The sequence below is a fragment of the Dasypus novemcinctus genome, chromosome 8 (genome assembly GCF_030445035.2).
Source record: "Dasypus novemcinctus isolate mDasNov1 chromosome 8, mDasNov1.1.hap2, whole genome shotgun sequence".
Classification (NCBI taxonomy): Eukaryota; Metazoa; Chordata; class Mammalia; order Cingulata; family Dasypodidae; genus Dasypus; species Dasypus novemcinctus.
The window spans coordinates 17,390,397-17,413,377 of NC_080680.1; the positions used below are offsets into that span (position 1 = coordinate 17,390,397).

At 38.8% G+C, this 22,981-nt stretch overlaps 1 protein-coding gene across 22 annotated transcripts in view; it reads left to right on the top strand.

Annotated features, from left to right (window-relative positions):
- The first annotated feature begins 311 nt into the window (after positions 1-311).
- Positions 312-22,981, top strand: part of LOC101439518 (zinc finger protein 782-like) — a 36,195-nt gene continuing 13,525 nt past the window's right edge. For 2 of the 22 annotated variants that reach the window (XM_071216616.1, XM_071216621.1), the window contains exons 1-5: positions 351-480; positions 1,747-1,918; positions 3,110-3,168; positions 9,926-10,052; positions 14,880-14,940. In XM_071216616.1, coding sequence (XP_071072717.1) covers positions 14,880-14,940 — 61 coding nt within the window. In that variant the 5' untranslated portion in view covers positions 351-480; positions 1,747-1,918; positions 3,110-3,168; positions 9,926-10,052. Of the gene's footprint in view, positions 481-1,746; positions 1,919-3,109; positions 3,169-9,648; positions 9,850-9,925; positions 10,053-14,742; positions 14,941-22,981 lie in introns of those variants that run through there. The other 20 variants (XM_071216628.1, XM_012522844.4, XM_071216618.1 and 17 more) reach the window with 18 other exon arrangements.

The following is a 22,981-nucleotide window of genomic DNA, read 5'->3' on the forward strand; positions in this document are numbered from 1 at the left end:
CCCTATCCACTGGGCCAAGTCTGCTTCCCTGCCTTAATATTTTTAATCATCAGTTCATATTCAGGTTTTCCCAACTGTCTCCAAATATATTATTTTAAAAGGTTGCCATTTTCTTTAGGATCTGATCCGGACCACGCTTTGCACTTCGAGGTAATGTTCAAGTTTAATACCTAAACTCTGGGAGCTCTAAAAGAACCTGAGAAAATGAGACCTTTAAGAACACTAGCCCCTAACTTTCCATGAGCGGAAAGGCGGTGAGACTTCTTTCAAAGATTGGACGCGACGTTTTGTGGGAAATGTAGTCTAGACTTGTACTGAGTCATCGCACAGCATTCTGGGAAGGAAAGACCAGCTTTTTTCTGCGCATGTGCTGCGGTAGCCGAGCTTCCCCTTCTGCCTGCTCGAACTTAACCAGCAGGCGACTAGAAGTCTCCGAAAGCTCCTTGAGTCGTTTAGCTGAATGAAGGTTGCGCAGGAGTGGTAAGAGTGCGTGGGGAGCAGCCGGGAGGTGCGAGCTTGTGTCTGGGGAGGGAGAATGGGAAGTCCATGGGAACATACCCGACCGCCCGTCAAACGCGCGCGCTCCGGCCGCGCAGGGCAGTCGGCCCCGGAGGGCCGAGCTTGGGGATTCCCGGCCCCGGACTCCCCGGCCGGCCGGGGTGTCATTTCCTCGTCAGGAGGTTCTCGGTGTGAGCCGAGAGTACGGAGATCTTGTGCGCTTCCCAAGGACAGCTCGACCGGGTGACAGCCCATGCGGGAGGTGGGAGGTCAGTGAGTGTTTATAGCCTTGACAGTGAACGTGCCAGGGGTAGGCTGTAGGTCTGCGGGCTCTGGCGCCGTAAACCCCGAATAAATTCAAGACTGTCTCTTGTTCGTCTAGTTTTGGGGGTGGGGTGGGGATGGGCTCTCGTTTTCTCCTTAGTTTTCAACATACGTGGGGCTATCAGTGAGAGAAAATACTTACACTGGGAGGACGACCGACACAGGCCCATCCACCTCCTGCCCCCACCAGCTTTCTGTTGAGGAATTCCAGGTCTGTCATCTCCCACCAGGGGCGTGATAAGGAACCTTGATAAGATTTCACTCATCCGAAAATGAGGATATTAATGACTGCTTCAGGACGTTGATTTGAAAGTTCCAAGCGTCCTCTGTAATTATAGGAGCACCAGGCACAGAGCACTGAGTGACAACCCATATTTTAAAAGCTTTTTTTTTTCTTCTTTTCATTAGATGGCCTATGTCAGCCTCACAGCCATTTCAGGAGTCGGCGTAATTGTATGCAAATTTTTAAAAAATTGTGGTCCAAGTTAAGAGGTTTTGGCAAGGTCACAAGCTGGCTTGGATTTAAAGGCTCTGTGTACTTTACTCCCTATCTCAGGTTTTCTCTAATATCGTACCAACCTAGTACTGAGTCACCTGTCTACAGGTCCTGGTGATGTTATGTGAAGTGCATGTAGATGACCTTCTACCATGTCATGTGGTAAATACATTCTGGTATTTCTGGTGCCTTTTCAGATCCCTTAGGTCAGAAAAAGTTCCTAATCCTTTCTGCATTGGCAGGCAATCTGTGTTTTAAGTCTGCTATTATGAAGAATTCTAAGAGTCAGGTGTTTGGCCTTGAAATTAATTTGTTTCTCAGGTCCAGGTTTCAGATCCCTGGAACAAAGCAGCCCTCCTGTGGTAGGAAGGAGTCCTCTCGATGCTACCTGGGAGGCACTGTTCCTCTGACTTTTCATTTCTCACCAGAGCTTCCGACTAGGGACAGAAACATCCAAAAAGAAACAGTTTCTAATGTGCGTGGCCAGAAGCAGTTCTTGGTTACCTTGCCCAGAATGAACCAGAGTTGATGTTGCCACCTTGAGAAGCCACCACAGACTGTGTGACCGTGGAGAGTTTGGCTCAGCTTTGAGAGAGTGAGGTGAGGTGGGGAAACCCAGAAGCAGGCTACCCAGGAAGGGCCCTGTCACTGGGGAGCTTGTTATGGGAAGGGTCTGGACGAAAATGAAAAAGAGCCAGAGGTTAGGAACTTGTTTCCACGCATCCCTAGAGGGCTCCTTTTGCCTATATTCTCCACTCTGTGCAAATTATGCACTGCTGTGATTCAGTATTCATTACCTCATATGACACTATGGACATTATCCTAACACCAGAAAACCCTAGAATGATATTTCAGGAAAGGTTTCCATGGTTGTCTACTTTGGACTCATTTGAAAGCTTTAAGGTCACTGTACCTCATGAATTCAGTAAGTTGTCCAGGGACATCCAGATTGTTTGTGGCAGAGCTAGAAGGAAAACACATTGTAGTTCCTCTGTCACAGATAAGTCAACAGGAGCATCTTATCAAAAGCACCTTTTGGTATTAATAATGGGGTGGTGTATGGGGAAAAATACCCCTAATCTAAACTATGGAGGATAGTTAATAATTTTGGAATAATCTTTCACCAATATTAATGACGGTAACTACTGCTAAAAACAATAGTACAGTAATAAAAAAAGTACTAGTATCAGTTGTCACAGTTGTTCCAACCAATGCAAGATATTGTTGGTGGTGTGGTATATGGGAATCCTGTATTTTATATATGACTATTCTGAAAGCCCACAACTTCTCTGATAAAAAAAATAATACATATTAAAAAAAGGCCTTTTGAGAAACTGTCATAGTTAAATAAGTAAAAAAATCTTGCCTTAAAGCATCCCCATTTCTTTTACTGTTCTGTGTGGACTTTCTATTTCAAGACATAAACAGTATTGCTGAGAAAGTAGATAAATGATACACCCTCATGATATGATAGTGTCTTATCCTTTTGTGCACTCTAATTTCTTCATGTTTGTTTGTCAGAAGGACACGGGCATAGTTAAACTGATTGAGAAAAGTTATATTCATCTACTGAGGGCTGCAGTTCAGGCCCCGTGTTCATTTCAGGGTAACAACATAGACAAATACAACAACTGGAACATGCTCCTTTTCATGCCTTTTCAAGGCCCAAAGTGCCCTCTTCAGTTGAGACTGCTCCCCAACCCCAACTGAAGTATCAAATTTTTTGTAGGTGAATCTGGGAACTGTAAGGTTAACTGTCTCCTGATCCTTATTTTCTTTCTTTCCCCCCAGCTGTACCATCACAGTTCTCCACATTCTCTTAAGAGCTGCAGAAAATGAAAAAATCTCAGGTGAGCTCTTTGTTCATTACTCACTTTGTATTGTAATGGATTTAGGAGGTTTATGAGGGTTCCTACATTAACTGGAAAAGAAGAGGTAAAAATAGCTCAAGGCACTCTGGAGGGAAGATTTCCCCATTAATTCTGTCAGCTTTAGTTAGGTAGCCTATGTCAGGGGAGGTAGCTTTCCTGCAGCTACCAGTTTGCTAAGATGTCATGTTCATCATGAATTTGCATTGAATTATGGAGAGTACTCTTTGCATCTCTATTAAAAGACTGGTTTAATCAAGAAATATTGTGAATAGTTTCTAGTGTTAATGAATACTTAAATTCTTATATAGACCGTACTTACTAATAAGTGGTGAGTTTTTTTTTACATATGTTCCTAAGGATTATATTGTTCTTGTTTTTGTTTTGCTAATATTATATTTAAGATTTTTGTTTCAGTATTCTCAAGTTAGATTGGGCAATAATTTTCTTATGTCCATGTCTAATTATGGTATCGTGGTTATAGTCGGAAAAGGAAACGAAGCTTTCTCTGCTCTTTTTACCTTTCTAATGATGTAGATGAGGAAATTTACTTGTGTATTTTTTCAGAAGGTCTCCTATAAAATTGGTCCTTTTTGGACTTTTTGTGTGGAGAATTTGATTATTGAATCAGTTTATGAGATAGTTGTATACCTATTCTAAATTTCTGTTTTTTCTTTATTCAGTTTTTGGCCTTACATTTTATATAAACATTTTTATTTTTATTTACATATTAAATTTTCTCATAAGTTTGTTCATGATCTTTTCAGGATTTTAGAGTTTTATCTATCTGTTATCTGAGTAATTCCTTTTTTGATCAGTTTTTAAACTTTATTTCAGTATTGAAGCTGCTGATCAGAAAAGACAAAATATGTTGTACTTGGCCCAATCCAGAGACTAAAATTTCAAGATTCTAGATTTTTAGCATTTTGTGCTGGCAGTGCCCTTTAAATATTTGAGTAGAGAAAACATATACTCATCATATTTGTGCTTTTCACCTCTGCATACCCAACTGTTTACACATTTGTTAAAAAGAATATACTGTCTCCTTTGAATTGCCGTGGCACCTCTGTTCAGGATGCTGTTTATAGGTCAGCTCTTTCTGGCCTCTGTTCACTTGTTTGATCTGTGTATCCTTTTGCTAATATCACACTGTCTTGATTAGTGTCTCTTTACAGTACATCTTGAAATGAAGTAATTTGTCTTCCAACTTTGTTCTTCTTTTTCAAAATTGTTTAGAATATTCTGGGCCCTTTATTCCTTTACATAGATGTTTAAAAATAAGCTTGTCTATCTCGGAAAAGCCTGCCAAGATTTTGATTTTGATTCCATGACATCTTGATCATATTGAGTTTTCCAGATCATGAACACAGTATCTCTGTCCATTTATTTAAGTGATTATGAAGGATTTAGAGCTGAGAAAGGATAGCTTTGTTTGAGAACAGAAGAGGGGTAGAGAGGTACTGGTCGTAGAAATGGAAGCATGGACGATGTAAGAGGCTATGTCTGTAATGATGCTCTTAAGAAATGCTCTTGAGGGTGTCAGATTCTGGATTTTTTTTTTTAAGGTTTATTTACTTATTTATTTCCCCACCCCCTTGTTGTTTACACTTATTGTCTGTTCATTGTGTGCTTGTCTTCCTTCTTTAGGAGGCACTGGGAACCAAAGCCATGGCTTCCCATGTACGAGGGAAGCACCTAATCGCTTGAGCCACCTCCACTCCCTGCTTTGCTGTATCTCTCATTATGTTTTTCCTCCTTGTATCTCATGTTGCATCATCTTGTTGCATCAGCTTGCCATGCCAACCCATCATGTCAGCTTGCTGTCTTGCTTGTCTTTAGGAGGCACTGAGAACCAAACCCTAGACCTCCCATGTGGTAGGTGGGAGCTCAGTTGTTTGAGCCACATCTGCTTCCCTTTGGATGTATTTTGAAAGTAGAGCAAATAGGAGCAGAGTGCCTGTTTCCCCACAGCCTTGCATATAGAGTATATGTTTTCAAACATTTTGAGTTATTACCAATATGAAAAAAAGATGTTCTCTCTATTGAGTTATATGTTTTTATCTTCCTGTGAGGAAGGTAGAAAAGCCTTTTTTGTTTGTGGCTCATTCATATTGTTTTAAAGATGGGACAATATCATATTTATTTACAGTTGATATGACTTTACCTATAAAATCAGAGAAAATCTTAGGAACAACTGTTAAACATATTAACAGAGTTCCATAAACATGTACTGATACAAGAAATATAAAGAGCAGTAGGTTTTTTTTATAAAGGCAAAAACCACATACTCAGTGCTGGGGAAGAAATGTCCCATTCATAACAGCAACAACAGAAAAATTGGACATTAATTAAAAAATAATACCTATGTGAAAAAAACTATCAAAGTTTAAAAAAATGTTATAACTGTAGAGGTTTTTAATTATTATTATTATTTTTAAAAATGTTACATTCAAAAAATATGAGGTCCCATTCAACCCCACCCCCCCACCCCCCAACTGTAGAGTTTTAAGAAATGAGAACATGTACCATATTTATGATTGAGAAGCCTAAATATTTTGAACATACCTATTCTTCATGAAATATTTATCAATTCTTTTCCCACTCCAAACAGAATGGATTTTGTAAGCTCTTTATTCATTAAAATTCTTATAAGTAAATACAAAATTGGCAAGAATGTTTCGAAACAGGTTGTAATGAGAGGGGCTTGCCCTACCAGATGTAAAGCTGTATTATCAAAGTAAAGTAATTAACATCATTGATACTAGTGCAATAAAGAAAAAGGACAATAAAACAATACAGTATAGAAATAGGTCATGTGTATATGGACAGTAAAACAAAGGTGACCTTAAAAGTCATTAAAATGAAAATTGCTATCATCAGTTGTTGCAAATGTTCCACACCAATGCAAGGTGTGGGTGGTATAAGGGAATCCTGTATTTTATGTATGAGTATTCTATAATCCTATAATTTCTCTAATTAAAAACTTTTTTTTAAAGATTTCTTTCTTTCTTTATTTCTCTTCCCTTCCTCCCTCCCCACCCCGGTTATCTGTTCTCTGTATCTATTTGCTGCGTCGTCTTTGCCCACTTCTGTTGTTGTCAGCGTCATGGGAATCTGTGTTTCTTTTTGTTGCGTCATCTTGTTGTGTCAGATCTCCATGTGTGCGGCATCATTCTTGGCTGCAATTTCTTTTGCGCTGGGCGGCTCTCCTTACAGGGCGCACTCCTTGCGTGTGAGGCTCCCCTATGCGGGGGACACCCCTGCATGGCATGGCACTCCTTGCGCGCATGGGCCAGCTCCACACGGGTCAAGGAGGCCTGGGGTTTGAACTGTGGACCTCCCATGTGGTAGATGGACGCCCTAACCACTGGGCCAAGTCTGCCTAAAAACTTTTTTTAAACGAAGTTGAAGTGGAGGGTTTTGTTTAATAAATGGTTTTGGGGACTAGAGATAAGTGGGTAAAAATAATAAAATTAGTTCACTCCTTAAAGTATAAGTACGTTCAAAGGGAATTAATAATCAAATGTGTAAATAATAACTGGGCCAGCAAAAACAAGAAATACAAATACTCAAAGAAGATGCATTAAGTTTTCTCTTTTAAATACTGAAAGGCCTTTGGTTAACATGATACCAAAGCCAGGAATCAGTAAAGTGGTGGCAGGTGGTTCCTAAGTTTTAAGTAGAGAAGTTGTGGGTTTACAGAAGAACCATGCATGAAATACAGAGTTCCCATATACTACCCCATTATTAACACCTTTCATTACTGTGATGCATTTGTTAAAATTCTCGAAGGAACTTTTTTTCTTTGTTTTTTAGTAGGTACTGGGGAAAAAACCTAGGAGCTCATACATGGGAAGCCGGTGCTCAACTACTTGAGCTACATCTGCTCCCTGAGAACATTTTTTATAATTATACTATTGACTATAATCCGTTGTTTACAATTGGTTTCACTATGTTTTACAGTCCTGTGTTGGTTTTTTTGTAAAATGTTTATGCTGATAATACATATTCAACCTGAAATTTCTCTTTTTAACCAATTCACATATATAGTTCAGTGCTATTAATCACATTCACAGTGTCCTGCTACCATTACCACCATCTATTATCAAAACTTTACAGTCAACCCAAATGGAAACTGTATAATTTAAACATTAAGTTACCATTTCCTCCCCCATCCTGATCCTGGTGACCTGTGTTTAGATCTTGATTCTGTAAGTTTGATTATTCTGATTATTTCATATCTGTAAGTCTATAATATTTGTCCTTTTATGTCTGGCTTATTTCACCGAACCTGAGGTTTTCAAGGTTCATCCGTGTTGTTACATAGATCATCAGATCTTCATTCCTTTTTACAACTGAATAATATTCCATTGTATGTATAAACCACATCTTATTTATCCATTCATTGGTTGATGGATACTTTAGTTGCTTCCACCTTTTGGCAGTTGTGAAAAGTGCCACCATAAACATTGCCATGCAAATATCTGTTTGAGTTGTTTGTCCTTTCAAATCTTTTGTGGGTGTATACCTAGAAGTAGGATTGCCAGGTCAGTTCCTACCTTTCTGAGGAACTGCCAAACTGTCTTCCATAGAAGCTGCTGTGGAATCCTCAATCCTCATTTGTATTTCTTTTTAGCAAACTCTTTATCCTGTTACCATTTTTCTATTGATATGCTGATTTTTAATGTATCTAGTATGCCTTACTAGGATTTTTCTCTGTTTGTGGTATAAATTGTACAGTACTCCTAGAGTTTGACATTTGTATGTTTGCCTTGTTTATGCTTTTCCTCCATAGCAGACATTTGATTTTTAGTTTGTCAAATAAAGCAGTTTTCCATTATGATCTTGGATTTTTTTTAAAGATTTTTAAAAAAATTTTATTTACTCCCCCTCCCCTTTGTGACTTGCTTACTGTCTCTTCTCTGTGTCCATTCGCTGCATGTTCTTCTGTGTCTTATCTTTCTTTTTGTTGCGTCATCTTGCTGCGCCAGCTCTCTGTGGGCTCGGGCCAGCTTGCCTTTACAAGGAGGCCCTGGGAGGCGAACCCAGGGCCTCCCATATGGTAGACGGGAGCCCAATCGATTGAGCCACATCTACTTCCCATGATTATGGATTTTGAGTGATTATTTGGCATTTTCCACTGTAACATTGTAAAGAATCATTCTGTGTAGTCTTCTAAAATGTGACGGATTTTATTTTTTAGATTTAGATCTTTTTATACATTTGAGTTTTAGCCTACTCTGTGGGTGAGGTATAAATCTAACTTTTGTGTCCAAGAAGGCCATCTAGTTATCCCTATGACATTGACATCCAGACTTTCTCTACTTATTTGCAATGCTATCTAACAATTAAGGGATCATATATATTTGTGCCTGTTTCTGACTTTGTCTCTGTTTCTTAGGTCAGTCCATTTCATCCTGTACCAAGACCTCACTGTTTTAATTTTTGAGGCTTTTTAAAAGATTTCAACATCTAGTATATCAGCTTCATGATATTTGATATTTTTCAGCTCTTTCTGTCCATATATGCCTGTTTAGTTTTCCATATCCACCTTTTGAGCTAAGATAAGCAAAATGAATCAATACATATTTAAAAAGGATATTGGAGGAATGTAAGTTTAAGTTAAGGAAAAGTCGGTGTCATTCATGACAGTAACAGAATGAAGGAGGGAAATCATATGCTTATGTGATTATATGTAGTTGGTGATTTTGAGAATTTATGATGCCCATTTTATGTTAAGAGTTCTTAACATACCAGGAATAAAAGGGATCTTTCTTCTTCTGATATGTAATATCTATAAATGTCTACTATGGTAACATGATGTGTTATAATTTTATACTGAATACTTTTTTCTGTGGTCAAAGGAAAATATTGGAAATTTTATCCTTGGATATTAAGAAAGTAAAAGAAATAAAAGGTACAGGAATTAGAAAGGAAAAAATAAAACTCCCATTTTTCAGGTATGACATGACTTTGTATGTAGAAAATCCAGAAGAATTTATATATAAATTATTAGAATTAATATCAAGTTAGCACATGGCAGCATACAAGGTCAGTATTTTTAAAAATCAGGGAAGCAGATGTGGCTCAAGCAGTTGGCTGCCCGCCTACCACACAGTTCAGTTCCTGTTGCCCCCAGAGAAGACAAGCAAGACAGCAGACTTGTGCAACAGGCTGGCACAGCTAGATGATGCAACAAGATAACACAATGAGGGGACACCTGAGGAAACACAATGAGAGACACAGCAGGCAGTGAGCAGAGGTGGCTCAAGTGATAGGGCCCTCTGTCCCACATTGGAAGTCTCTGGTTTGGTTCTTGGTGCCTCCTAAAAAGAATATGAGTAGACACAGAGAGCAGACAGCGAGTGCAAACACTGAGGGGGTTGGGGTAGGGGGAGAAATATAATAAACCAAAAAAATTTTTTTTGCTATAAAAATAAATCATCATTACCTGTATTCCAGCAACAAACAATTAGAGAATGAAAGTCCATGCTGTGATATCACCTACAGAAGCATTATCAAATATCAAATTTAAGAATAGACCTGTTCTGAAGCATTTCCCCTGGGCTTGTATAGAGAGCTCTCCTCATCAAGATTTCTACATTAAGACCATCATAGACATCTTTTATAGCATTTCGTTTGAAACTTTCAACAGTCAAAATGGTAAGAGTTGATCTAAGGTGGCTTCCATATCACCTGTTGTGGACCCTTGAGATTGACCAGAAATGTGCTGTTACAGGCCTCAGTGTCGTTCAGGGACGTGGCTGTGGAGTTCACCCAGGAGGAGTGGCAGCACCTGGGCCCTGCTCAGAGGACCCTGTACAGAGATGTGATGCTGGAGAACTACAGCCACCTCGTCTCAGTGGGTGAGCAGCTCAGTCTTCACATGTAATACCCTGTGGAGTATATTTCTGTTTTTTTCTTTTTAAAAATATTAATGACATGTGTCAAACAGAATATAAAATTCAGTAGTTTTCAGTATGCAACTTTATAATGAGTTTCAAGGAATGTGTACAGTTCATTACTACCAACAAAATCATGATTTGGAATATTTCATTACCTCAAAAAGTTTTCTCATAGCCTTTTACATTGAGCCCTCTCCTTCCATCTCTTACTCCAGCAACCTCTTATTTACTTTCTATTGGAACAGTTTTGTCTTTTCTTCAATTTTATGAAAGTGGAATCATTAAGTATATACTCTTTTGTCTGGCTTTTTTCACTTTTCATAAAGCTTTTTAGATGCATATATGTTTTTGTGTATATCAGTAGTTTATTCTTTGCACCCCAACTTGTCTTCTGTTGTACACATATACTGCAATTTATCACTGTTATCAGTTGATGGACTTTTTTTTTTCCAGTTTGGGGCTATTATAAACAACATTTCTATGAATATTTGCATACAAGTTTTTTTGTGTCAACATCAGTATTCATTCCTCTTGTGTAAATACCTACGAGAGAGTTAGGTAGGTCTTTGTATCTGTATCTCAACAAAACTGCCAAGGGCATTCAGGCTGGCTATGTTCTTTTTCATGTCCATTAGCAATTTTATGAGAGTTCTCATTGCTCTTGGTTACCAGTGTTTGGTTTGGTACATGTTATTATTTTTAAATGTTCTACTTGTACTTTATTGAGTTTTTGTTTTTATTCCCTGATGACTAGTGTTGCATCTCTTTTCTTGTACTTTTTAAATCCTTAGTAAACTTTCAGTGTAATCTTTAGTGTAACTGGTCAAATTTGTTTAGATTTTTGTTTTGTTTTGTTGAGTTGATAGTGTTCTGATCCTTATTGTATATATGTTTTTCAAACTTTTGTCTCCATATTTGGTTTGCCTTTTTATTTTTCTTAAGTAGTGTTTTTTTTGAAGAAAGTGTTTCTAGGATTTTTTGCATATAATTTTCTAAATATGCTTTGTATTGACATAAATATAGATTCATAGGAATTAGGAAAAATTGTACTGTTTATCAAGTTTCTCCAAATGGTTACATCCTTTTTAACTATAATATAATATGAACACCAGTAAATTGTCATTTCTACAATGTGTGTCGATAGTCCTGTATGATTTTATCTCATGTGTAGTTTTGTGTAACCACCACCACAGTCAAGATACACAACTATTCTGTCAGCACAAAGATCTCTGTGGTGCTACCCCTTCATAGTCATAGGTAACTCCTTTCTCCCGCCATCCCTAATATATGGCAACTACAAATCTGTTGTCCATCTCTACAATTTTGTCTTTTCGAGAATGTTATGTAAATGTAAACATATAGTACGTGATGTGTTGAGATTAGCTTTTTCACTCACGTAATGCTGTTTTGATCCATCCAAGTTATAAATAGTTCATTCCTTTTATTGCTGCACAGAATTTTAACAGATTGGTTAGCCATTTATCTATTGAAGGACATTATGTGCCTTTGAGTTTTTTACATATAATGCTATAAGCATTCATGTACACATTTTCATTTATCTGGGATAAATATCTAGGAGTATTATTGCTAGGTTATATTGTAAGTATATGCTTAGTTTATGGGGTTTGGCATGAGCACAGTCAGTGGAAAGAAAGAAATCTAATAATGTAAAATGGGCTTGTAATGTGCTGGTAACTGAAATATAAGAAATTGTAAGTCCCCAGGTTAGGGGACTAACCCGTTTTTTTCTAACAAGAAAAAAACATATGCTTATTTGTCAGTCTGTTGCAAGCTAAGCTGGATACTTGATGTTAAAAAATAACACCAATTAGTAAGTAGAACAATAAGGCAAGAGAGAGCAGGGCTATAGTTTTGGGCAATATGGGTAGACCATGAGAACATGAGAAGTGAGAATGAGAAGATCTTACAATAAAGGGAACTAATATTAGAAACCATTGAAATATCAGTAAAAAAGATGAGAGATTTAAAATTTTAAGGTGACTTCATGGTTATCCATTATTAGAGGAGAAAGATAGTAGAGCAAAATAATTATAGCAGGAGTGAGAAGGACAGGACTTTGATTAGTGAGAGAAAATTTAGTATAGATCCCTGAGAGCGCAGGCAATGTTGTTTTAGAATAGAGATGGGACAAGATAGGTGCAAGCAATACAGTCATTTGTAATCGTCAGGATAAAGCAAAAAAGCCTAAATTGTGAAGGATGGATGAGGCAGTGAGGGACTATATATAGAAAGAGGTGACAGCACAGCCGACACATCCAGACACAGACAGTGCAGGAGGAGGAAGACCCTGCGAGTCCGAATTCACTGTGCGCCTTCCTAGGCTCCATATCCTGGAGAAACAGCTTTGAACAAGACTCACTAGCTGCAAAATAGAGCTGATGAGTGCTTTGGAGGAAACATAAAGTAGAGGAAGGGGCATAACCAGACTGCCTGAGTTGAGGGATGTCATTTTAAGCAACGTGGTCTAGGGAGGCCATGCTCAGAAGGGGACATTCATGACAAGATTTCTTTCTTAAAGAAGCAAACCCTTTGTGGGGCATATTTGTAGTGAATACCATCTCTCTCTCATTGGTTTGTCTCTAACCTTTTAAAACATAAAACTAATATAGATATGCATAAAACTCTTACATGCATTTCAACAAATGGCAGAGGATAATAAACACCTTTGTATAAGTATACAGGCAACAAAAAATTCCAGGTATGTCTTATTTTTTTTTTTTTTTAATTTTGTTTCTCTCCCCTTCCCCCCACCCCGCCCCAGTTGTCTGTTCTCTGTGACCATTTGTTCCCTGTTCTTCTTTGACAGCTTCTGTTGTTGTCAGTGGCGCAGGAATCTGTATTTCTTTTTTTATTGCGTCATCTCTCCGTGTGTGCAGTGCCATTCCTGGGCAGGCTGAACTTTCTTTTGTACTGGGCAGCTCTCCTTACGGGGCACACTCCTTGCGTGTGGGGCTCCCCTGTGCAGGGGACACCCCCGCGTGGCATGGCACTCCTTGCGCGCATTAGCGCTGCGCGTGGGCCAGCTCCACACGGGTCAAGGAGGCCTGGGGTTTGAACCATGGACCTCCCATGTGGTAGACGGATACCCTATCCATTGGGCCAAGTCTGCTTCCCCAGGTATGTCTTCTTGAGTCCTTCATGCTTAAAGGTCAAGTGTATCATGAAATTTATAATAATCATTTCCTTACTCTATTTTATAGCTTCTTAACTTATATATCAACTCTTTATTATGTAAATATGCTATAACCTTTTACTGTAAAAATATAAATGTTTTAAGAGTGTCTTTGTTATCATTTATACAAATTCACAACTTGTACAGTTAATTGATAAAGGTCTCTGGATTCCTTTAACTCCATGTTGATAAAGCCCTTGCCTTTTGCTATGGAGGATTCTAAAAAAATTTAAAAATCCAAAACAGACATTCTACTCAAAATCAAATTGTTACTTTTTTAAAGCCACAAGATCCAACTCTCTTGAAAATAAAGTCATCTCTTCCTCCTTTTAGAAACAATTTTTAAAAACCCACAAACACCATTTTATTAACAGCACAGAGATAAGACATGGATTTCAGTCTCCTCTGCTTCATGTTGCAGCCCCAGGGGCTCTGCAGGACAACTCTGCTCTTCTTCTTCCAACAGGAAGCCTCACTATGTGGTGTTTTGTGAGGAAACCTGATAAGAGGGCAAGGGAGGACAAAATTTGCAGTTATACGTATCTTCAAGATACAATCTGCATCTCAAAAAAAAAACAGTTCAACTCTCATTTCTCCCACACATTTGTGCTAGAAATTAAATCAAGATAAAGAAACGTCATTGGATTTTCAAATCCCAGTGGATAATGAGAAAATGAAAATTGCCAGAATGTGGAAATGGGACACACTGGATGGATGATTGTTGGGAAGAAGCCAAAATAAAAAAGTTGTACAAACCCAGTAAGCATCTTTCCAGTCTAGGCACAAAAATGTTTCATTCTCAACATATCTCTCTCGTAGAATCCTAAGGCTTCATAGTAAAAAGTAAACTAAAATGAAATAGCCAGACACATACACATGTGTTTATACTGTATAGAATATATTCAACAGGAAAAAAAAAGATACTTAAAAAAAGACTGTGATTTCAAATTTCTTAAAAACAATGAAAAGGAAAAAAGGTAAAAATTAAATGTGCATAGAGTTCAGTAAAGGAGAAGTGATGAGAAGAGACTGGGATTAGTTATAGAAGTGGAAGAATAGTGTAAAACCTGTTGTAGGCAGCGGACTTGACCCAGTGGTTAGGGCGTCTGTCTACCACATGGGAGGTCCGAGCTGGCCCATGCGCAGTGGTGATGCACGCAGGGAGTGCCCTGCCACTCGGGTGTACCTACGCGCAAGGAGTGCGCCCCGTAAGGAGAGCCGCTCAGCGCGAAAGAAAGTGCAGCCTGCCCAAGAATGGCGCTGCCCACACGGAAAGCTGACGCAGCAAGATGACACAACCAAAAGAAATAGATTCCCATGCCACTGACAACATCAGAAGCAGACAAAGAAAGAAGATGCAACAAATAGACACAGAGAACAGACAACCGGGGGTGGGCGGGGAGAAATAAATAAATAAATCTTTTAAAAAAATAAAAATTAAAAATAAAGCCTGTTGTAGTTGGGTTTGCTTTCTATGCACATCAAAATAAAAACCAGATCACAGAATTCAAAATGAAATCTTGAAGTAAAGGCAGACATTGTCCTCAACTCCCGGGGTTGACAGGACTAGTCATTCTCCCCCATCCCATTTTCAGATGGATCGCAATGGGGAAACAGAAGCTGAATCAGTCCTCATCCCCCTGCAGAAAGGAGTGGGTGAGTAAATAGCTAAGTCCATCTCTCCATCCTCAGAGAAAAGAAGAGGGGAGGAGAGGAATGTTGGAGTCAGGTTGGTCTCCCCCCCCAGATAGGATGAGATTGGGTGCTTGGTAGGAATGGGTGCTGGGGGAGGGAAGAGAAAATGACTGAGGCTTCCTGTCATTGGCCCATCCTGTTGGCTGCTATGATTTTTGTGTAAGTGGGCATGTAGTGTGAGTGTTTGGGCACCAGTGGTGGTGAAGAGAGGATGAACAGGGCAGGACAAGGGGAGCTGGTGCTGCCATCCTCATCTGACTTCACTGTCATGTGCCAGAGTCTCATATTTAGTACCTGGAGGCAGGGCAGTTGCATAATGAGCTCCAACCCATGCCTGGTGAGTCAGGTGCAGCCTTCGAGGTTAATGCTGGTGAGCTGACTCAGGTGCTCAGCAATCTGCTCCAGGCCCTTGTCTGTGATGTGCACACACGGTCCAATGTTGAGTGTGCACAACCTGTGCATCTTCTACACAATGCGGTTGATGCCATCATCACCGATGTACCAGAATCAGAGGGAGAGGAGCTTGTCCAACTCCTGAACTGTTTAGGCCAGACTGTGGTCCCCACCTTGTCACAGAAGAGCATATCCAGCCTTGAGAGGTGCCGGTTGCCCATGGCCAGATGCACGTGCCTGTGTCACTGATGTTGTCACAGGAGTGCATGTTAAGGCTGTGTGGGCTGCCCATTTGCAACAGGTGCAGGAGGCCTGCATCCCAGATGTCCCTGCAGAAGCTGAGGTTGAGGAGCCTTAGGTCTGTCAGCCCATAGGAGATCTGTTTTACAGAAAGATTAGTGGCCTTCCAGCAGTGAGCTGCTCCAAGCCAAGGCGGGATTTTGCTGCACGGTACAATTTACTTTTACCAGTTGCTTTATGGAAATGGAATCACAGAGCTTATTAACTTTATTCATTATTGTCGTCTGTGCTCAACATTGTGAGATTGATTTGTATATTTGCTGGTAGCCATAATTTGGTACATTCCCTTTGTTATATAATATTCCTTTCAATAAATGCATCTTAATGTATTTCTCCATTAATTTGTTGGTGGCCACTTGGCTTGTTCAGTTTTGTTCCAAAATTCTCTCATGCTTCCTGGAGCACAGCAGCACATCTTTCTCGAGTATATAGCTAGGACCAGAATTGCCTGATATGATATTTTTGCCTTTTCTCAATAATGTCTACTGATTTCAAAAGTATGTGCACCACTTTCCATTTGACCTCAGTAATGGAGACTCTCTGATGTTCTACATCCTTATCAGTTCCTGCTACTGTAAGACTCTTAATTTCTGCCAATCTAATAAATAAACAAATGTGTTGTGGTTCCTTAAGTTAAAAACTTTCTTTCTCCATGTTTATTGGACATGGAGATTTCCATTTTTCCCATTTTCTGCAAGGCTACATGCTTTTCCTTTATAGATTTGCAGAAGTCCTCCAAATAATCTGAATACTATTACTGTCTTGGTTCTACATGCTAAAAATATTCTGCCATGTTATGATGTGTCCTTTCACTCTTTTGGTAATTAAGATTTTGAAATTTAATATAGCCAAGTTTATCTGTCTCTTATGTGCTAAATGATTTTTTGGTCTTAAATTGTTCCATCCAGTATAATAAAGTTATCTCCTATAATTCCTATTAAAATATTTACAATTTTGCCTTTAATTGAGCTAAGTTGGCCTTTGTGGTATGGTGTTAATCAGGGGCACGTCATTTGCAGCATTCACCTGTTAATAAATCTAGTGTCATTAAAACGTATGTCAAGGGAAGCAGATATAGCTCGAGTGGTTGAGAACCTGCTTCCCATGTATGAGGTCCCGGGTTTGATCCCTGGTATCTCTTTTTTTTAAAAAAAAAAAAAAGTCAAATTTGAGGTGACTCAGCTTTCTAAAAAACATTTCTCGTTAATTTTGCTCTATGAAGTATGTTCATCTTCTAATAATTAGAAAAGTTGTATTATGCTCTAGTCTTTATCCTTCTAATTATAATATTATGCAATTCCTCAGTTACATATTCATGTAGATAGTATCTGGTACTTCCCTATTATATATTAGGGAATAAATTATATACAATAGATTGCTTCCTCTCTCTGTTCCTGTCCTTTCCCAATTTTAGTTGCTTTAAAAACATTTCTTAGTTTTTCTTTTTGCTTTAAATATACACCCATCACTTAATTTTTCAGCTTTAAATGAACACTCAGCCCGCATATTTATAAGATGGGAAATCAACATCCTTATATTCCATTCTTTTTGTTAGATCTCCCCCTTACCTGTTTCATTGGGTATTTCATTTTTAAAATTCCAAAGATAAAAGCCTCTACAAGGAGAGTGCTGAAAAATATTTCCAGATGCCTACCAATAACTGATCGCTTTATATGTAATTTCTTTGAATACCTTCTCCCAGGACATACTATCTCACCTGTGTAGCTCCTGTTTAGACATCCTTCCTCTAATAACCATGGGTCTTCTTATTCCCACCTAAAGCCTGAAGATAAGTTTTGGTTTTATATAGCAGTATCCTGTAAGTGGGAAATGATTTAGAACTTGAGTGAACTGCATGGGCTTTACTTTCTCTTAATGTGAGGATAGGTACAGCTTCAGAAGTGGCATGTTGAACATGCTCGTTTGGCCCATTGGGGGGGTATGACAACAGAAAACATTTTTTTTAACTCAAAAAGGGCCAGTCTCCTTAATATTAACCTCTAAAAGTCAACATGTGTTTCAAAGAAGGGATTTTCATGTTGATATCCATTTCTGACCGTGCTGAACTAAAAGGAAATGATTCATTTCTTCATATCCGACATCCAGAAAACCATGCAAAATACATGAAAGAATGGTTTTTAGACACTGGACAACAGGCTCAGGGCAAAGCAGGGATTCTTGAAAATAGGGACAGTGTTGTGGAAACGGCCCACAAATATTTAAAAGAACAGCAGAAAATCCAGAACTCAACAAGTAATAAAATTCACAACATCAAGCACCCAATAAAAAATTACCACGTAGAAATAGAAGCTAAATATATGACTTTCAACATGGAGAAAAATAAATCAATAGCAACAGAATTACATCTAGGATAAAATCAGTAGTCCAGGGCATTAAAACATCTATTAAAACTGCATATGTTCAAGAAGATGAAGAAAACCATGAACACAATGAGAAGAAAAATAAAATTTAAATTAGGTTCCTAATTGAAATTCTAGATATAAAAATTGTTTGAAATGAGAAAGCAAACCAACCAACTAACAAGAAAACAGTAGATAGTATTGATAACAGTAGACACCACATAAAGATAAATGACATCAGTAGCTTGCTTATGAACAGGCCTTCTGTGACCTATGGGATAATATTAAGCAGTCCAACATATGTATGATTGGGATTCCAGGAAAATAAGAGTAGGAGGGTAGAAGAAATCATTGTAAGAAATAATGACCAAAATTTCCCAATGTTGACAAAGCATATAAACGCACAGATCTAAGAAACTAAATGAATCCCAGGCAGAAGAAACATGAAGAAAACTACATTAAGGTATGGTATAACCAAATTGTGAAAAAAAATCAGTGATAAAGAGAAAATCTTACACGGAAAGAAAAAAGATAATATGTACAGAAGAGCAATGATGAAATGGAAATATAATATTACAGCATGTGAAGGGATGAAATATTATTTGAAGGTAGACTATGACAAGTTCAAAAAAGGAAAAAACATGGGAAAAATAAATATACGTAAAACTCAACCATATCAGTACTAACATGAAACAAATGGTCTAATCAGTCCAATTAATAGGCAGGAGTGTAATTGCTAGGTTGTATGGTAAGTGTATATTTAGTTTTTAAAAGAAATTGTAAATCTGTATTCCAGAGTGGCTGTATCATTGTGCATTCCCATTAGGAGTGAATGAGAGATCCAGTTATTCCCTGACCTCACAAGTGCTTGGTACTGTCATTTTTTAATATCAGTGTTTGTGAGAGTTACTTAGTGTAGTTTTACTTTATCTGATATTAATATAGCACCGAGATGTTCTTTTTCTTAGTGTTGGTGTCTTTTTCTTTCCTTTTACTTGTATGTATAACATCTCTTTTTTGGGAGTTTTTTGTTTTTAAATTCTTTTAATGAATTTAAATTTTTTCTTCCCCTCCCCCTCCCCTGCCCTGCTGTTTTTGCTCTTTGTGTCCATTCACTGTGTGATCTTCTGTATCTATTTCTCTTTTTGTCTTCTTGTCTTTCTCCTCTAGGACTCACCAGGATTCAATCCTGGGGACCTCTGATGTGGAGAGAGGTTCCCTGTCAATTGCACCATGTTAGTTCCTGGTCTCTGCTGCGCTTCACCTGGATTCTTCCCTTTTCTCTCTTGTGTTGTTTCATCATCTTGCTGTGTGACTCACTTGTGAGGGCACTTGGCTCACCACACGGGAAGTCGTCTCACCATGCTGGCACTGGCTCACCGTGCGCGCACTTGTGTGGGCACTTGGCTTGCCGCATGGGCACTGGCTAGCTGCGCAGGCACACTTTCTCTTCTTCCTTTTCACCAGGAGGCCCCAGAGATCAAACCCGGGTCCTCTCATATGGTAGGCGGAGGCCCCATCACTTGAGCCACATCTGTTTCCCAATCTCTGTGTTTTTATATTTAAAGTGGATTTCTTGTACTTATTATGTACTTGAGTCTTGTAGACATCCTGTAGTTGGGTCTTGCTCTCAGTCTCTGCCTTTTAACTGGAATGATTACACCATTTGTTCATTTGCTTAATGTTACTATTGATATAGTTGACTTTAAATGTGCCGTATGAGTATTGTTTGGTTTGTTATGTGGAAGTTCTTCAGGTGATGAGATGCAAACACAGATAGCCAGAGAGGTGAAAATGCATGAAGCAACACCTTTATTAGATCAGAGGACCTGGACTGGGAGAGGAAAGATGAAGATGGCAAAGGGGACTAGGGCTTACCTAACCTAGGTTCCCCCGAGAGTCAAAGGAGGCAGGGGGAGAAGCCCATAAGGTTTCCAGACCCTCACCTTTATTGTAACCCAGAGGGGAGAATGGTGCAGAGGCCGGGAGTGGCAATGACCATTTGGAGAAACTGAGGATGGCTTTTACCTAACAGACCTTATGGTGGTACTTATGGTTATACCCAGGGCAGGGCTAATGGAGATGGTCATTCTCCTTTTTCCATCTCCAGGTATAGTTTAGAATTAGCTGAGTATTGTGTGAGCATTCCTTGACCTGCATGGTGAGACCTTGTCAATAAGAAAACCTTTAACCCATGCAGCCAGCAAAAATACCAAAACCCAGATCTGGCATTGTCATTGACATTGTACTAATCTGCAAGGACCAGCTTCTGGGGCTGCTATTCATATCATGACCTCTGGACTTGCTGTTGTTTCTCCCTAGCTGAGATTGTATTATTGTTTCTCTTATTAGAGGTCTGGTGTTTGCCAGCCTGGTGGTGTGCCTTGTATGTGTAATAGGCACTCACGGAAAGGTAAAAAGAGGTCATTTTGTGATGTGACCCGCATCCATCAGAAAGTTTTTCTTTACCTCTAAAGGTGACCAGACTATTCCACTACTTGTTTTGGGGATCTGTAATCTTTAATTCTCTGGCTCTGGCAGTGGTGGGAAGTAGTCCCATGTAATTAATGTGGCAGGAAGAAGGATTTATCCCTAACTCGTGGAACATGACTCGTGGAACATAGCGTCTTTGGGACGCTAGTGTTTGGTTTTGGAGCACAAGTCACAACCTTTAGTAATAACTATTTGGGTCAGCGATGGGCCTAGAGGCAATGCCGTTTTAATGCCCCCCCCCACACACACACACTCACACCCCACCCAAAGCAAAGGAATCTCAGTCCTACAGTGCTGTGGGCCTAGACTGTCGTTAGGGGAAGATTTGGGGACCTGAGTGGCAGTCTCTGAGGGAATTCCCACATTTACTGTATAAGAATGAACTTTAGTTTATCAGTAGTGTCATTGAACAGTGATTCCAGCATAGTAAGTTGAGTATGTGTGGAGATTGGTGAACCTGTGAGCTTCTCCAAGTGTGGAGCTCCCCAACAGGGCCTTCCTTGTATGAGAAAATTATCATTTTTACCCTCCTGCCAGTCCTTTGGCCACAACCTAAGAATCAGTAAAGATTCAGAGATTGGGCAACTGGCAGCTGAAAGCATCCTGGAGTGTTAACTGGACCACTTTGAGCTCTGCCACTGTACATATCCCAAAAAACCATTTTGGTTAGGAGGGGTGTTTGAGGCCAGGAGATAGGCAATGGCTCTCCAGCGATCTGGGTTGGGTACAAATGGTAAGTTTTGCCATCAGTGAGATATACTAACTCCCTTTACATGTTAGTTGGTACCAAGGTGCTTACCATTGACTAGAGGAGGGGGCAGGTAGGGTGCCATCTCCAGCTTCTCAAGAAGAACATAGGTGAAGCCACATCCTCACGTAATTTGGAAAGGTCTTGTTTGTCAGGTTTAGCCGTCTTCTGTATGTAGCATTTCTCATATTACAGATTCTGTATATACCATTTCTCATGTTACAGATTATGAAAGAACATCATCAACTATTACCACTACTGTGGTCCATAGTTTATATTTGATTTATTTTTTCCATATACCCCCTATTATTAATTTTTTTAGGAGGTCCTGGGGGTTGAATCCATGCCTTGTATAGTCCATCAAAAGTGTACACTCAATGGCTTTCGCTTTCATCACAGAGTTCTGCAGTCTTCACCTCATTAAATTTTTTAATGTGTTCCTTAATCCAAAAGAAAAAAATCCCACACCCCATATTATTGACCCTTTGCAGTGATATAGTACCTTCTTTGGTATAGATGCAGAATATTACAGTATTGCTGCTAACTATAGTCCATAAGTTATGTTAATTGTATTTTTCCCATGCATTTTTATATTCTTACCATGTTATAATAGGTACATTTCTTCTGCTTCGTAGAACATTCTTGTATTTGTTCTGTAACCACAATCCTCATCTACCTCTGGGTTCACTATGTTATTCAATCCCTAGATTATTCTCTGGCTTTCTTTCAATTGACATTTACATCCCTAAATTTCCCTTTCCGCCACTATCCCATTTATAAACCAATCGTGTTACTTATACTCACTATAATGTGTTACCATCAACTTTATCCATTTCCACACATTTTTCAAGCTTGTTCAATTAACCTAATTAAAAATTCTAATACATTAAGCATCTGTACCCCTTCTCAACCCTCATCCTGTCTCTTAGTAACCTAGGTTTTAACTCTCTATGTGTTTGTTCTTTGTATTTAGTTCATATTAATATGACCATACATTATTTGTCCTTTTGTATCTGACTGACTTCACTCAGCATAACAGGATTCATCTATGTTATTGTCCATTTCCCAATTTCATTTTTTCTTCTAGCAGCATAGTATTTCATCATATGTGTATACCACATTTTGCTTACCATTCATTGGTTAATGGACACTTGGATTGTTTCCATCTTTTGACAATTATGAATAATGCTGCTATAAACATCAGTATGCAAATGTCCATTTGTGTTCCTGTTTTCAGTTCTTCTGTATATTACCAGTAGAGGAATTGCCAGATTATATGACAATTCTATATTCAGCTTCCTGAGGAACCACCAAACTATATTTCACAGAGGCTGCACCATTCTACATTCCCACGGACAGGGAAAGACTGTTCCTATTTCTTCACATCCTCCCCAGCACTTACTGTTCTCTGTTTTTTAAAATAATGGACATTCTGTGAGGTGTGTGTGAGATGATATCTCATTGTAGTTTTGATTTGCATTTCCCTAATAGTTAATGATATTGAACATTTTTTTCATGTGCTTTTTGCCATTTGTTCCTACTTGGGAGACATGTCTATTTAAGTCTTTTGCCTATTTTTAAATTGGATTGCTTGCTCTTTTATTGTTGAGTTGTCTGATCTATTTATATAGCATGGAAATCAAACCATAAGTGGTTTTCAAATATTTTCTCCCATTGAGTGGGCTGCTTTTTCACTTTCTTGACAAAG